The following is a 12848-nucleotide window of genomic DNA, read 5'->3' as shown; positions in this document are numbered from 1 at the left end:
AAAAAGATAGATTTTAAAATATACACTTGTGTGTGTGTGTGTGTGTGTGTGTGTGTGTGTGTCCTAGAGAGTCACTCTGGAACATGGAATGCTGGGGGTCGTACTCAAAAGCTCACACATGAAAGTCCAACGTCTTATCAAATCATTTGAGGAGTCAAAACATTTGGGGGAAGATGCATACTTCACCTGGTAAATTCACCATGCATAGTCATCCTGAGTCCCAAGATAAGTACATGTTAAAAAATAGTACAGGGGCTGGGCAGTGGCACACCTGGTTGAGCACATGTTATCATCATGTATGAGGACCAAGGGTCTAGCCCCCGCATCCTGCCTGCATGGGATACTTCCTGAGTAGTGAAGCAGGTCTGCAGGTCTCTCTCTCTCTTTCCCTCTCTTTAGCCCCCTCCCCTCTCAATTTCTCTGTGTTATCTAATAAAAAAATAGGAAAACAGAGAGAAAAGATGGTTGCAGGGAGCAACGGATTTGTGATTCTCAGTTCTGGCATTCAAGCCTCACTGACAACCCTGGTACCAAACAAACAACACATTTCAACGCGCAGCTGGAGAAATGGCTCAACTACGGACCACTGACTCCGTGGCTGAGGTTCCCAGCTCAGTCACCAGCATGTTCTGGAGTGGTGTTCTAGCTTCTCTCCCTCTCTCCTTCTGCTGCATGTAAATCTCTCCTCTCTCATAGGTAACCAATGAAAAGTAAGTCTTTTAAAAAATTAAGATGCTGGAGTTGGGCGGTAGCACAGTGGGTTAAGCACACCTGGCGCAAAGCACAAGGACCGGTGTGAGGATCCCAGTTCGAGCCCCCAGCTCCACACCTGCAGGGGTGATGCTTCACAGGCGGTGAAGCAGGTCTGCAGGTATCTGTCTTTCTCTCCCCCTCTCTGTCTTCCCCTCCTCTCTCCATTTCTCTCTGTCCTATCCAACAATAACGACATCAACAACAATAATAACTACAACAATAAAAACAACAAGGGCAACAAGGAAATCAGTAAATAAATATTTTTAAAAATTTAAGATGCGGGGGCCGGACAGTAGAGCACTGGGTTGGTTAAGTGCACATAGTGAGAAGCCCAAGGACTGGCTCAAGGATCCTGGTTTGAGCCCCCAGTTACCCACCTGTGGGGGGTGGGGGGGCGGCGCTTCGCAAGTAGTGAAGCAGGTCTGCAAGTGTTTTTCTCTCCCCCTCTGTCTTCCCCTCCTCTCTCAATTTCTCTCTGTCCTATCCAACAACAACAGCAACAACAATGGGGGGAAAAAAAGATGGATGTCAGTAGCATTGGATTCGTAATGTAGGCACTGAGCCCCAGCAATACCCTGGAGATAATAATAAAAAAAAATTGGGAGTCAGGTGGTAGCACAGTGGGTTAAGTGCAGGTGGTGCAAAGTGCAAGGACCTGTAAGGATCCCAGTTCGAGCCTCTGGCTCCCCACCTGCAGGGGAGTCGCTTCACAGGCGGTGAAGCAGGTCTGCAGGTGTCTATCTTTCTCTCCCCATCTCTGTCTTCCCCTCCTCTCTCCATTTCTCTCTGTCCTATCCAACAACAACGACATCAACAATAACAATAATAACTACAACAATAAAATAACAAGGGCAACAAAAGGGAATAAATAAATAATTAAAAAAATAATAAATTAAGATGCAAAAATGACTATCTTAAAGACACCTTTTTTTTCCCCACAAAGTTCCTGCATCTATTAAAGTCAATTTGGATTCTCAGCAATTTTTACCCACATAGTAATGGTCCAGCCAGACTTTCTCTCAGAGAAGAGATGAAGTAAGTAGAATCCAAAGAAACACCTTTGAAGGGGCTTGGGTGGTGGTACAACCAGCTGAGGGTCACGCTGCCATGTGCAAAGATCCAAGTTCAAGCTCCTGGCCCCCACTTGCAGTGGGAAGTTTCACAAGTGGTGAAGCAGTGCTGTGGGTGTCTATGTCTCTCTCCCTCTCTATCTTCCCCTCCCCTCTCAATTTCTCTCTGTCCTATCAAGTTTAAAAAAATAGAAAGAATAATAAAGAAATACCTCTGAGTTTATCATTAGTCATGACAACAGTAAAACAAAATGATCATAAACCTTGTGACTTGGGAATCAGGTGGTAGCACCGCGGGTTAAGTGCACATGGCACAAAGCACAAGGACCGGCTTAAGGATCCCAGTTCCAGCCCCCGGCTCCCCACCTGCAGGGGAGTCGCTTCACAGGCAGTAAAGCAGGTCTGCAGGTGTTTCTCTTTCTCTCCCCCTCTCTGTCTTCCCCTCCTCTCTCCATTTCTCTCTGTCTTATTCAACAACGACAACATCAATAACAACAATAATAACTACAACAATAAAACAACAAGGGCAACACAAGGGAATAAATAAATAAATATTTTTTTAAAACCTTGTGACTTTCTGATATTGTTCTACTAGATGACACCTATGGATCGCCGGTTAAGAAATTCTCTAACAGGAGATTCTGAGGCATCTCATCCACTAGAGCAGATGCTGCCATGCACGAGGACCTGGGTTCTAGCCCCCAGCCAGCACATGGGCCCAAACTCTGGAGGGAAAGCTCCCATAAAGGTGAGCTGTATGATGCTGTCTCTCTTTCTCTTTCTCTTTCTCTCCCTCTATTTCTGGAAAACAAAACCATGAGAGAGTCTGCTGGAGCAGTGGAATAGAGCAGGCACGAAGTTGCAGTGAGATTCCGGTGGCAAAAACCAAACCAAATTTTTTGTAACAGAAGGCATAGTTGCTTAACATAGAAAATTAAAGGGAGTCAGGCGGTAGTGCAGCGGGTTAAGCGCACATGGCTGCAAAGAGCAAGCACTGGTGTAAGGATCCCGGTTCGAGCTCCTAGCTCCCCACCTGCAGGGGAGTCGCTTCAACAAGCAGTGAAGCAGATCTGCAGGTGTCTTTCTCTCCCCATCTCTGTCTTCCCCTCCTCTCTCCATTTCTCTCTGTCCTATCCAACAACGATGACATCAAGAACAACAATAATAACTACAACAATAAAACAACAAGGGCAACAAAAAAGGAAAATAAATATTTAAAAAAAGAAAATTAAAAATGCTGAAAGGCACTAAGAGGAAAAAAAAAGCCATAGGTTTAATGCCATTACGTAAAGATAGTTATTTATGGCTAGGCATAAGTGCTCTAGTGCCTCTTGCTGTTTTCTTGAGACAGGCACGGTAACTCTTCCAGTAGAAGACACACACTGTCCTGCAGGAGGGCCTGGATTCAAGGCCCTGGCAAGCCCTGGGAGCACCATGCTCCGTACAGGGCATGCTTCATGGATAGTGTAGGCCTGCTTGCTGCCTCTCCTCTCTCTATCTCCTCCTCCCTCTCTGCCTCTATCTGGAACCTTGAAAAGAAGACAAAAAACAGTCCCTGAGAAGGTGGAAGGTGCGAGTGTACAGGCAAGAAGCCTCAGTGACTGCACCTCTCAAATTAACGGTCTCACCCTCATCTTTCATAGGCTGTTTTGCATCAAATATTTCTGATATCAGTAAGTATTCTTTTGTGAGATTTTTTCTTTTTTTTTTTCTTTCTTTATTATTGGATAGAGACAGAGCAATTGAGAGGGGAGGAGGAGATAGAGAGACAGACAGACACCTGCAGCCCTGCCTCACCACTCGCAAAGCTTTCCCCGGCAGGTGGGGACCAGGGGCTTGAACCCGGGTCCTTGTGCACTGTAACATGTGCGCTTAACCAGGTGCACCACCGCCTGGCCCCTCTATTGTGAGATTTTAATATCTGTGCAGTTTGCTTGTTTTTACCACTGCTCAGCTTATGGTGGTGCTGGGGAATGAACCTGGGGCCTTATCTGCCTCAAGCATGAAAATCTTTTTACACAACCATGATGCTATCTCCCCAGCCCTACCTGTGCAGTATTTTATTAAGAAGAACCTGACCAGTTTCTTATTGAATCCTTTGATAGTTTCATATTTGATAGAATTGATATGGTCAAATTAATAAAAAAAAAAAAACCCTTGCACAGGTATTTCATTATACCTCTCACTTGTTAAGTATTGCTAGAGTCACAGTTCCTGATATGCTCATGTGTGTCCTTTCACAGCTTTTGATAGCTGCTGCCGGAGACACCAGGCTGATCTGAAGCCTTGCTTCTCACTTGGCTATTTTGAACAGGGTGGCATCTCTCCCTACACAGGAAGCAGAGTTTACATGAAGTTGGAACATTTCAGATGAACTATGTCCTGTCTGCTCCAGAGAGGGAAGCAACTGGAACTGGAGCACCATGGTCACAATGCAAAGTCAAATGTTACACCTGGCCAGGTGATCAAAGCTGGTGGGCACAGTGCCTAGAGTTGAAAGCCAGGGTACAGGCCAGTGCTAGCAAACGCAGCCCAACTTCAGCCAGCTATGGCACATGTGTCCTCTCAGCCAGAGGAAAGAGACGAGCAGAGGGAGAGTGACCCATCTGAACTGGAGTCCAAAGGGCAGGTGTGTCACCTTTTTAACAACTGGGAGAGTAGCTAGGAAGCACTGCTGGCAACTTCTTAAGGAACCCAAAGCCAGTAATGCCTGACCACCTGTTGAGGCTTACCTGGAACCCCAAAAGCAGTTAGTGAGGCACCATGAGAAGGGGTGCATGGTGTCTAAGCCTGACCCTGACTCAGACAGGACCACTGGACCACCAGACCAGAAAAGCACAGCTGGGAGTCCCTGACTTCAATCCCCCTGGCCTGAGCCACTGTGTCCTGCCTCACCGCCCCTTCCTAGCCATTTATCCCCCCAGCTTGGGGACAGTTCCCTCCTCTTGACCAGTTGAAATCATCATTACTATTGTTGAAACTAATTTAATTTTTTTATTAACAAGAGAGAGAGACAGAGAGAGACACTAGAGGACTACACAGTTCTTTTCTCATATTTATTTATTTTTCCCTTTTGTTGCCCTTTTTATTGTTACTGTAGTTATTAATGTCGTTGTTGTTGGATAGGACAGAGAGAAGTCAAGAGAGGAGAGAAAGATAGACACCTGCAGACCTTCTTCAGGTCTCATTCTTTCATTATTCGAGAAGGAGAGCGAGACCACAACAGGGAAGTACCACTCCAGCACGCACAGCTGTAGGTCAGGCAGTGCTCTGCCGGGCTAGTGTGAGGGTGTTTCTTCCCAGGCACGTGCTCTCTGGGTTGGAGAGAACTCCACTGGAGCCAACCTGGGCTGCTGCTTACTCAGCAACGTGGGAGAGAGACCAGGAACTCGTGGCGGAGAGGGAACACAATACAATGCGTCTTTATTGATCAGAGACAACACATATATATGTGTGTGTGTGTGTGTGTGTGTGTGTGTGTGTGTGTGTATGTATCTTTAACCGGAAGTGGCAAGTGGAAAAAGGAAATGGCTAGGAGAGGGGGTGAAGAAAAGAGTGTGAAGGTAGAAAGCTTCCATAGCAGCGGTTGCGAAGGTTCTAAGCAGTGGGATTAACCAATACCCTCAGGCAGGGAGGGTCTCAGGCAAAACAGTGATTATGTAAATAGACCACAGCATCAGCGATGGAGCAGAGCAGGGGGGCTGCCCAACAGTGCTCCTTCTGAGCAGGACATATTTACCAAAAAGCAACCACTGTTTCACTAAATACCAAAGGCACATGTGCTTTCTGTGATCATTCATCTAGAAAAAGCACATCAAGTCAAAAGTTCCTCTCTGATCAGCCTGGGAGGTGGTGCAGTGGATAAAGTTCTGGGCCTTCAAGCATGGGGTCATGAGTTTGATCCCCAGCAGCATATGTGCCAGAGTGATGTGCTGGCTCCATATTTTCCTCTCATTAATAGTTCAGCTCTTGAGTCTCTTTCTCCCTCTTCCACCCCCGCCCCCCAGACACTTCCCAGAGGTAAGCACTGCACTGATGTTCTCCGTCTTCCCGTGCCCTTGGTGGGGAGTTTCTTCCCAAGTGAGCTCTGTAGGAATTAATTGGTGAGGTTCCAGCTCTCTGGCCCAGGTGGCACAGCCTGGCTCCCAAATTACCTGTATTCTTGGTCCTGGACCTGTCTGGGGCTGTCAGCCTCTGGGCAGCCTCCCTCAGCCTGTCCCCACTGGGGAGGGGGCTACTTTCTCACAGTGGGCAGACAGTGCCACCCCCTGGCCTCCGGGCCCCCCATGAGCAGTCCACCTGGGCATGGACATCCAAGGATGTCCATCCAAGGATGTCCATCTCACGGCTGGCCGGAGAGGAAGTGAGTAAGGCCACATGAGTGTTACTAACCAGAGAGTGCCCAACAGTGTTTTCATTCAAACAGAGATCATTCTGGAGAATGGCTTACAGAACTGGGACCCAGCACCCCCAACACACACACACACACACACACACACACACACACACACACACACACACACACACACAGCCGTGCCTGCCTAGTCACCCACTCTGCCCCATGGTCCACTGGGAAGCAGGTCAGCTGAACACAAAGGGGCAGTTCACACCCTCCCCTCTGTGCAGTTGAGAAAACAATGTAAGTGCCAGGGGTTGGTAGGACGGATCTCCTTTCTGGCCTGCAGGACAGATGCCCGGGGGAAGGTCATCGGGAGGAGTGGGCTGCTAAGTAAGGCTCCAAGAAGGGGCTGGAAGGCCTTGGCATTGGGAAAGCGTTTTCCATTTAGTACTTCAAGGAGATAAAAGATGCCACTCGATGAAGCTGCTCCCCTGACCTGTGCTCAGGTGGGTGAGGTGATACAATGGCACAAAATCACACAGCCAGAAAGTGGTGGGACAGGGATTCAAACTCAGGTCTGTGATCTTCCAGCGACTGATTTGTTAGGGTTGGTGAACAGCAGTCCCTAAGTCTTCCGGTAAGGACAGGAAGCTACGCTCTGGGGAGCACGGCCAGGACAGCTCTCCATCTTGCTTCTGGAAGGCCAGTGGCCTCACCGCCGAGAAGTGGAGAGGACTCATTATCCACCTTTACATCTGCTTTGTGTGGGGTGATGCCAACTTTAAAGAGAAGGCCCTTTCTGGAGTCAGAATATGTGAAGAGGAATTATTATTTTGAAGGTAGCGAGAATAAAAATTTAATTAGGCAGGGAGACACGGACTTTTGCCTGACTCTGCAATATCCCAGAGAATGTAGCCAGCCCTCCTCAACACGGCTAATTACAGACTATGAGATGGTTTTTTTTTTTTTGTTAGAACCCTCTGGAATATTAAACATGAGCAATGGGGCAGTGCCAGCTTGAGTATGCGAATCCAGGTTCTAATCTGGACTCAGCTAGTCATGGTGATCAGCACTCACCAGCTCCGTGGAAGTGCTCTCACACACTTTCTAGATGAGTCGTGGTGCCTGGGACAAGTCAAAATACGGAAATGAGGACACTGCCCCCAGCCCCCAGCATCTTAGATCCTCCTCCCCTGACTTCTAATATCCTGGAACGGGAGGGGAGGAAGAGGGTTAGATCTTGACAAATATCTATAGACATATCGGGGCAGGTGTGTAAAGGCTGCTCTGCGTCTGAAAGCTGCCTGTTGGCTAAATGCAGGTGACAGCTCAGCTCCGACAGGACAGAAGCCCTCACATGCTGGATTCCCACACAGAACTTTCCCCTACTCAAGAGTCAGCCAACAGGGCTCACTCCACCCAAGCCTCTTACAAACATCATCCCACACAGCAGGCCTGCTAAGCGAGTGGGGACTGTCCCCAGCAATGTAGGTGCTCAGGATGGCAGGGCAGCAAAGCCACCTCAAGGATATTAGAAACAGCGTATCAACCCTGTATTGTATTACACATAGACTAAATATCAAGCACATTATTACGACGTATTACATTATCATCCTCTCTCCATTCTAATTCACACAACCCCCCCCCCGACCCCCGGACCCCTTCTTCAAGCCTTGCCCCTTCCTGGCTCTTTCAAAGTTCCTGCAGTGAGGATGCATCTTAGAATCCACACACATTTTGGGGGAACCAATCGTGTTAAGTCATTTGACTTTGACACCGGTGGGGAAACTGCTGGAGTGTGGTTCTGAATCCAAGACACAAGGCACCACCAAACCACAAGGCAGACTCTGTACATCTAAGACTTGGTTCAGCTCACATCCTTCTCCCTGACCTCAGCAAACGTGTCCAGTCACAGCTGGACAGACAGTGCCTAAGACAAGGGTATGAGACCTGCTTGTCTCCAGCAGCAGTTTGCAAAGCAGTCCCTCACCAGCTCATAAACACGGCTGCAGATTTCAAAGGCAGGCGGCCCACATAAAAGCCGCTGTGATGCTCAGAGCAGCGATCCCACAGCAGAGGCAAGGGCGCGTTTCACTCACACCCTCCTCACCCGGCGGCCCTGACACATTTTCCTGCTTCTCTATTCACAGCCCTCCACCCTGGCGAGAGGGCAGATTCCCAAAATACCCTCTGCCCCAGAGGAGCAGGAGCAGCTCCAGGCCAGCTGTCTGCTCCTACCCCGCTCGGGTATGTGGGGGGAGCTATGCGACACACAGGGCCAACCGCACCGCAGGAATGTGGGTGCCAGGCCCCACGTGGCCCACCGCCCCAGGGCAGGCGCACCCGCCAAACCCCACAGTGGCATCCGGGACAGAAGAACCAGAGCCGGCACTGGTTCTGGGGACTGTCTTCTCCAGAGCCCCCTCTCTATGTTTAAAACTGGGGCGACAGCCGCCTTAGCTCCCATAAACTAATCTGCTGGGCACAGGGCGGGGAGTGGCCCAGCCGGTGCCAGAGGGCCATGACTGAGCCCGATGCCCGGCGAGCTGCGGGTTCCCACGGCTGGCAGCCAACTCTAAGTTTCCCCTTCAGCAGGATTTTCACAAGTGAACTGGCCGTTCCTTTCGCAGTTTGGAGTGGGAAAAGAAAAATCAAAAATCAAAGAACCCCCCCCCCCCAAGCCTTGTGTATCTCTGACCTGGCTGGCACATCTACAGCACACTGAAATCTGGAGGGGGGATGCAAGGAAGCTGGCGAGGGGGCACACAGGGCACTCAGGAGCCCTCGAGGTGGGGCGGGGGCGGGGGCGTCTATTAGGAGCCGGCTCTGGCCGCGGGCACTGGCTCAGGAAAAGGCCCAGTCCCTGCTCCCCCTGATCCCAAGCAAGACCTGGGAATGCGCGGCCGGCAGGTGGAGGGCGGGAGGAGAAGGCAGCCCTATCGGGTGACAGTCCCACAGACGCGGGGCCAGGCCTCGCAGCCGGGGCTCTGCACCCTCCCGGATCCCCGAGATCGAGGCCTGGCGGCCCCCCTCCCAGTGCTGGGCCGCAGATGCTCCCAGAGCCCAAGCTGCGGGTGGGGGTGGGGGTGTCAGAGTCCCGCAAGGTGCTTCTCGCCGCCGGCAACTCCAGCGCCCAGCGCTCCCTCCTCCGCTCGCACTGCCTCCACCCCGGCCCCGCGGACCCTGCACCCATGGGTGCTCCCCGGCCGGCGCGTCCCCGCGGGCTGCGTCCTCGGCCACACCGATCGGGGAAGCGGGTGTGAGCGGGCACCCCGCGTCCCGCGTCCCCGCAGGCTGCTCGCTGTCACCGCGCCGGCCTGTAGCCGGGAGAGGCGGCGGGGACCCGGGAGCCGGCGGGGGGGGGGCGGGGCGCGGGCCGGGATCTGCGCCTCTGCGGGGAGCGCCCCCAACCCGGGGGTCTCTGCGGGGAGGGGGAGTGGCCGGGCAGCTTGGGGGCCCCGGACCCCGGGGGGCGGCGGGCGGGCCGTGGGGCGCGGGGCCCGGCTCCCCTCCCCCCGCGGCCCGGCCTCCCGCTGACTCAGCCCCGTGGCGACAGTCACCCGGGCGGGCGGGACTCACAGTGCGCGCGGCGGCTCCGGCGGGCGGCGGGCGGGGGCGACCGGGGCTGCGGCGGCGCGGGGCTGCCGGAGGCTGGGCGGAGGGTCCTGGCAGAGGCCGCCGCGGCTCCGGCTCCAACGCACCGAGACTGCGGGGGAGGAGCGCACTGCGCAGGCGCGCTGCGGCCGCTGCTGTCAGGCCGAGGGGGCGGGGCCAGGCGCCCGCCGTCCCTATGGCAACGTGGCGGCGAAGGAGGGCCGTCACCGGGTGGTGGTGATGGCGGTGGGGACGCGGGAGACAGTGTCTCTGGGGTTGCCATGACAACCAGCAACCGGAACCGCCGCAGGTGTGTCAGGCGGTACCGGGGGACGCGCTCCCTGTGTCTCCATGGCTACCGGGAACAGCCCCTGCCTTTCCCCTTAGCAACAGGATGACAGTTCCTGCAGCCGGTCGCGCCGATGCGGGAGGGACCCGCCACTCCCGACTCCCGCGCAGCCTGATGACGGTCCCTGGCGGCCCCGGCGCTACCGTGAAGGGAAAAGTAGATTTCTTCTAGACGTTATGTTATTATTATTATTATTGCTATTATTTCTCCTCTGTCGGCAGCGCAGAAGCGCTACGGCTAGGTTTTATCTGCTCTCGCGGCTTAAGGTTTTCAACCGCAGCTACTCTGGCCACTTCCGTCTCCCTGTGCGTCTCGTCCCCTGGCCGAACTCTGTACCTTTGTCCCCAAGTCGAGCTGACAGCATCACCCACCTTTGTCCACGCCATTCTCTCGCCCAGGGCCCCGGCAACAGTTCTTGTTTATTCATCCTGCCCACTGGCCAGCTTGGACTCATAACTAGTTACTCCTAAGTCCCTATTCCAATTCTTTTTTTTAAAAATCTGCATTGGAGGATTAATCGTTTGCAGTCGACAGTAAAATACAATAGTCTGTACATGTATAGCATTTCCACATAGCAATACAACCCCCACTAGGTCCTCCTCTGCCAACATGTCTTCCTATTCCGATTCTGCTGGTAGAGGTCTCCCCAGTTTTCTAGACCTTTCTCCTGCCTGTCCGTGGCCACCGTCCTGTGCTCCAGTGCTCTGTCCAGGCCTCCACCATGCCCATCCCTTCTTGCCATCCCACCCGCCTTGGAGCAGGTGACCACTGACTGCCCAGCCTCCACCCTGCCAGCCCACAAGCCCAGAGCTCTCCTCTGCACCAGGCGTGCACACAGCTCCTTCATGACATGCACCTTCTGTGACACAAGCTCAGTAGTGACAGCACCCGGGTCTCACCCGGGTCTTAACCTAGGTCCCAGTATGGACATGGTGCCACAGATGAGCAGCTGGATGTTAACTCCTTGAACTCTGGTCCTCTTGCTCTGAAGACACACCAGGTTGAGAGGCGTGGGAGCTGCTATCACACACCAGCATACACTGAAGGCTCAGCCCAGGGGGGCCGCTGTGGACACTCTCATTTCCAAAGGCAGAGAAACAGTGGTGGGGGAAAGAGCCTCACTGCCAGAGATCAGAACTTGTATGTCTATACCCAACATTACATGTACCAGAGTGAATGAAATAAATCTTGAAAGAAAGAAAGAAAGAAAGAAAGAAAGAAAGAAAGAAAAGGAGGGGGAGGCTGGGTAGTGGCACATCCAGTAGAGAGCACATATTACCATGCAAAGGACCCAGGTTCAAGCCTCCATCCCCTATCTGCAGGGGGGACATTTCATGAGTTGTCAAACAGGTGTCTTTTTTTTTTTTTTTATCTCTCCCTGTCTTCCCTCTTAATTTCTCTGTCATGCCTATTCTGTTTTTAAATTTTTTATTTATAAAAAGGAAACATTGACTAAACTATAGGGTAAGAGGGGTACAACCACACAATTCCCACCACCAAAAATCTGTATCCCATCCCCTCCCCTGATAGCTTTCCTATTCTTTATCCTTCTGGGAGTATGGATCCATGGTCATTGTAGGATGCAGAAGGTGGAAGGTCTGGCTTCTGTAATTGCTCCCTGCTGAATATGGGCATTGACAGGCTGATCCATACTCCCAGCCTGCCTTTCTCTTTCCCTAGTGAGGAAGGGCTCTGGGGAAGCTGAGCTCCAACATTGGTGGGGTTGTCTGTCCAGGGAAGTCTGGTCGGCTAGCATCTGGAACCTGGTGGTTTAAAAGAGAGTTAACATACAAAGCCAAACAAATTGTTGACCAATCATGGACCTAAAGGCTGGAATAGTACAGATGAAGAGTTGGGTTGGTCTTTGTTTTGTAGATAGCTAGTAGGCATATTTTAGTTATATTCCAAAGGGCCCATGACTATACTAGTTTTTTTTTTCTTTTTCTTTCTTTTCCTGAACCTGAAATCTGATATGCAGGTAGATCCAAGTTATTGTCTGGGGAGATTATGTCATGGCTGAAAGAAGAACCAGAAAGCTGGATCAGGGAAGAGAGTAGGTCCTAAATATGGGAAATGTGTATAAATATTGTTCACTGTGAACCCCATCAATTTGATGTGACCTGGTCTGGGGCCCATATTCAGCTCAGGAGCCTATGTGATCTCTGCATCCCTGTAGATCTGAGCTCACATTCTGTGGTCATAAGTAGGAATGTTCCAAGCTGCCCCAATATCAGGACCTGCCTGGCTAGCATGGGGGTGCCTCTTCCTGGGCGCATACTCTCTGGGTTGGAGAGAACTCAACCAGAGCCAGCCTGGGCTGCTACTCACTCGGTGACACAAAGGAGATGACTCAGGAACCAAACACGTGGCAGCAAGGCAATGCAATATCTTTATTGATCAGAGATCCAAGGCTTTTAAAGGGCAGACCCGGAAGTGGCAAGTCGGAAACAGAAATGGCTAGGAAAGGAGTGGAGAAAGGCAAAAAGGAGGCTGGAAAAATAGGAACTTCCTTAGCAACTGTTGCGAGGGTTATAACTGGTAGGATTAATAATACCCTGCAGGCAGGGAGGGTCTTGAGGGTAGAAAGAAGATAGATCAAAGGAATGGGGATCTTTAAGGTAAAACAATGATTATGTAGATAGGCCATAATATCAGGAATGCAGGGTGGAGCAGGGGGAGTTGGCTTAATGTTTTAAGGAATGCCAGGCTCCTGGAGGCAGAAAAATGTAGGGTGCTTTGTGAG

At 51.6% G+C, this 12848-nt stretch overlaps 1 protein-coding gene across 4 annotated transcripts in view; it reads right to left on the bottom strand.

The window, feature by feature from the left end:
• MAPRE3 (microtubule associated protein RP/EB family member 3) overlaps positions 1–10054 on the bottom strand; it is a 63106-nt gene extending 53052 nt beyond the window's left edge. For 2 of the 4 annotated variants that reach the window (XM_060186711.1, XM_060186712.1), the window contains exon 1: positions 9742–10054. In XM_060186711.1, the coding sequence (XP_060042694.1) occupies positions 9742–10039 (298 nt within the window). In that variant the 5' untranslated portion in view covers positions 10040–10054. The remainder of the gene's footprint in view (positions 1–9741) is intronic. The other 2 variants (XM_060186715.1, XM_060186714.1) reach the window with 2 other exon arrangements.
• Between the last annotated feature and the right edge of the window lie 2794 nt (positions 10055–12848).

This window comes from Erinaceus europaeus, chromosome 3, assembly GCF_950295315.1.
Source record: "Erinaceus europaeus chromosome 3, mEriEur2.1, whole genome shotgun sequence".
NCBI lineage: Eukaryota > Metazoa > Chordata > Mammalia > Eulipotyphla > Erinaceidae > Erinaceus > Erinaceus europaeus.
Note: the sequence above shows the minus strand (reverse complement) of the source record. Positions and strands in the feature narration are given on the sequence as shown.